The sequence below is a fragment of the Olea europaea genome, unplaced genomic scaffold, assembly GCF_002742605.1.
Source record: "Olea europaea var. sylvestris unplaced genomic scaffold, O_europaea_v1 scaffold4251, whole genome shotgun sequence".
NCBI classification, from domain to species: Eukaryota; Viridiplantae; Streptophyta; class Magnoliopsida; order Lamiales; family Oleaceae; genus Olea; species Olea europaea.
In genome coordinates this window covers 10,492-13,765 of record NW_019262363.1, presented here as the reverse complement: position 1 = coordinate 13,765, position 3,274 = coordinate 10,492, and the positions used below count along the sequence as shown (strand labels likewise).

Sequence of the window (3,274 nt, the reverse complement as noted above, 5' to 3'; positions counted from 1 at the left end):
AGCCATATGGAGTTCTACAATTTATTGTTCTCTGCAGTGTTATTTATACCAAAAGAATTTGATCTGCCACACCACATATAGGATCACAGTTTCATTTTGATATGTTTAATGGATTGCAGCTATTTTAATGTATTGAAATATGCTGCTGGTTTGGAATTTTGTATACATCTTACATACGAGGAATATTGCCTTGATAATAAGTTTGGCTTTTGTAATGTGCCCTATAATCTATTTCTTTGTATCTATGGCTGTGTCTCATTTGGAATGCAGATAGTTAGATGTGGCTAATTTGATTTTTACTGTACTTGTCACGTTCTTTCATAACTTTGGCTTGTAATCATTTTAGGGGATGTTTGGGAGACATTTTTATGTAAAAATGCATTTTTGAATTGTAAATTGATGGGAAATGTCTGGTTGAAAAATAAGGAATTTTTTTTAATTTACGTGTAATATTATTTTAATAAAGAATGTGTGGTTGAAAAGGAGAGAGAGAAAAATGTATTTTGAAAAAAATGGGTACCAAACGGGGCTTTATAAAAATTATCCATGTCAAAAAAATTCTTTTAAGCAATGTGAAAGTCAAAAACAAGTGACTGTTAAAATGTTGGTTTTGCTTCGGTTATCCAAGTTTTGGCATGTCTTCTTCTATTCTGTTCATATTACTATTTTCATCTGCATTTAGCTGTTGCATGCCATCTTTCAGACTGGATTATGGTGATTCTTTGATGACTTCTTTGTTTCATGTTTACGAGATTAGTTTGAATGTTCTCAATTTCACGTAGTTCCCCTGCTTTTGCTCTTGCATGCATGTTGTAATATTATTCATTTTCAAATTTTTTACTCATTTATTCTGTCCACTGCAGAAATCTGTCCGACGTTTTATGGGAGGCAATATCCAGCAATCAGGTCCTTTCATTATATCAGGGACTTGGGACCAAGAACCTGCAGTCTTTTATTGCTCAGTTTGTCTATTTTTATGGATATAGCTACTTTAAAAGGCTCTATCTGCAAAAGACCGGTTCAAAATCTATTGGAACAAAAGCCAATCTCATTCTTGCTGCAGCGGCTGGGGCTTGCACTGCTGTTGTTACTCAAGTAAGAAAACGTGATAAATTTAACTGGATCTAATTTGGAATCATTTCCATTCTGACATCTTCCAAATAAAAATAATTTTTGTTTGAATTTGACATAAACTTTTAAGTGAAGTTATCAAGCAGGAAAAGAAATGCATGGCCCAACTCTGTCATATTGTTGTAGTTTAGATCCTTTATATCGAGAACTACACCTGGAAACGTTTCTTTATCTTGATCTTCCATTGAAGTACCTTAATTTATTTTTTGTATTATTATACAGATGCTCCCTCTTCCTCTCTATCTGTCTATCTGTCTCACACGTGTGAGCAGGCATACACAAAAGGAATAGAAAAAACCAAAAGGAATTGCATTCTGAGTGTACAGTGTACTATGATCATGTATTTTATGAACACACCTGGTTCTTGTCCTCAGTAGACGAATGTTTGCTGCTTAATAAATAGGACTTGATCACATTAGGCTTCACATCGTCCTTTTCTTGATCACATTAGATTCTCTTTCATTTCTCCATTGTTATAATCTTTGAAACTTTTTAATTTCCTGTCAAGCTTATGGATTAAAGCATTTAAAGAAGTTTAAGCTATATCCTAATCCATTTTTTCTTTATGGAACATTCTGTAATTTTTGTTATATTCATGTTGTGATACTGAACATAAATGTTGCTTGTTCTCTAATTTCGAATTGTTGTATAGCCATTAGATACAGCTTCCTCAAGGATGCAGACAATTGCTTTCGGAAAATCTAAAGGGCTTTGGGAAACACTTACTGAAGGCAGTTGGAGTGATGCATATGATGGCCTTGGAATATCTCTTCTGTTGACTTCCAATCCAGCCATTCAGGTACATAAAGTTCTGAGTAATATGAAGAAAAGGAATAATCTATTTGGTATGTTCGATATGCTCAATGAACGAAATTCTGTCTGTTTTACCTCTCAATAATTTCAAATAGTTTCTAGTACTGCATACCAAATATGTTATGATAGTGCTAGAAACTCGTAAAAATTCAAGAAATGCTATCTTTTTTTAAGACAACTTTGTTATTAAAGATGGTTGATTGCTACATACTGATACTGGAGTAATGATCTGCCCAGTATACTGTATTTGATCAACTGAAAGTAAGGCTCCTGAAGCAGAAGCAGAATAAAATGGAGACAGGATCGTCTCCAGAAGCCCTTTCTGCCTTCTCAGCTTTCGTTTTAGGTGCACTCTCGAAGAGCATAGCCACAGTTCTAACTTATCCCGCAATCAGGTTGTTCTTGCTTTGTCGATTCTTTTGTCTATTGCATTTATCATCTTTATGCGGCCCTTTAATTCCAAAATACAATCAGGTGTAAAGTTATGATTCAAGCTGCAGACACAAATGATGATGTGGATAAGAAAGCGAAAAGAAAATCCCGTAAAACAATTTCTAGTGTTCTTTGTGCTATTTGGCAAAAAGAAGGTGCACTCGGCTTCTTTAAGGGACTACAAGCGCAAATTTTGAAGACTGTATTAAGCTCAGCATTATTGTTAATGATAAAGGAAAAGATCTCTGCAACAACTTGGGTCCTCTTGCTCGCTGTGAGCAGATATTTATTGCTCAAACCTGTTGGGTTGAAGAGCGGATAATGTCATGAAAATTGTGCACGTCGTTTTTTGTAAATAACGACAAAGGTGAAAGTAGGAAGAAACTAATAGCACTAGATGATCAGCTGTAGGAATCTCTGTTTGTCGTTAATAACGCCAGATCATTTAGCTAGATCCTTGTTATAAGTTTTATTTGGAAAGGAATTGTTGATGAGGTACGATTTACATGTCGAATAAGGGTGAGAGCGAGAGAGAGGAAAAGCAATTTTCTTCTATTGGTGAACTATTTTGTGATGAAACTTCTAATGCAGAGAGAAATATTTATACATTATTTGTACAATTTAAATTGATGGAATAGATTATGAATCAGTGCGTTTCAGATGCATCGATGTTATTCAAATTTATGGGATCCAGCAGCATTATCAAATGAATGTCCATGTACAGGGCCGAGCATGTAACGGGGTGCCCGCCTGATCGACCATTTGTAAATTCCCAGCTCGTTCGGAAAATTCTTCAACCTTTCTAGTATGTAAAATGAGCAACGATATTTAGTGTCACCGGTGTTATAACATTAGTATTGATGACACCAAGCCTCCTTTGACAACCATAAAAACCAAA

General features: G+C 34.9%; 1 protein-coding gene across 1 annotated transcript; it reads left to right on the top strand.

Annotated features, from left to right (window-relative positions):
• Positions 1 to 108: 108 nt before the first annotated feature.
• Positions 109 to 3,022, top strand: LOC111387787 (peroxisomal adenine nucleotide carrier 1-like). The gene is made up of 6 exons (XM_023012372.1): positions 109 to 200; positions 683 to 764; positions 817 to 1,095; positions 1,784 to 1,930; positions 2,182 to 2,339; positions 2,419 to 3,022. The coding sequence occupies exons 1-6, from the start codon at positions 109 to 111 to the stop codon at positions 2,696 to 2,698; spliced, it is 1,038 nt and encodes a 345-aa protein (XP_022868140.1). The 3' UTR covers positions 2,699 to 3,022.
• Positions 3,023 to 3,274: the final 252 nt, after the last annotated feature.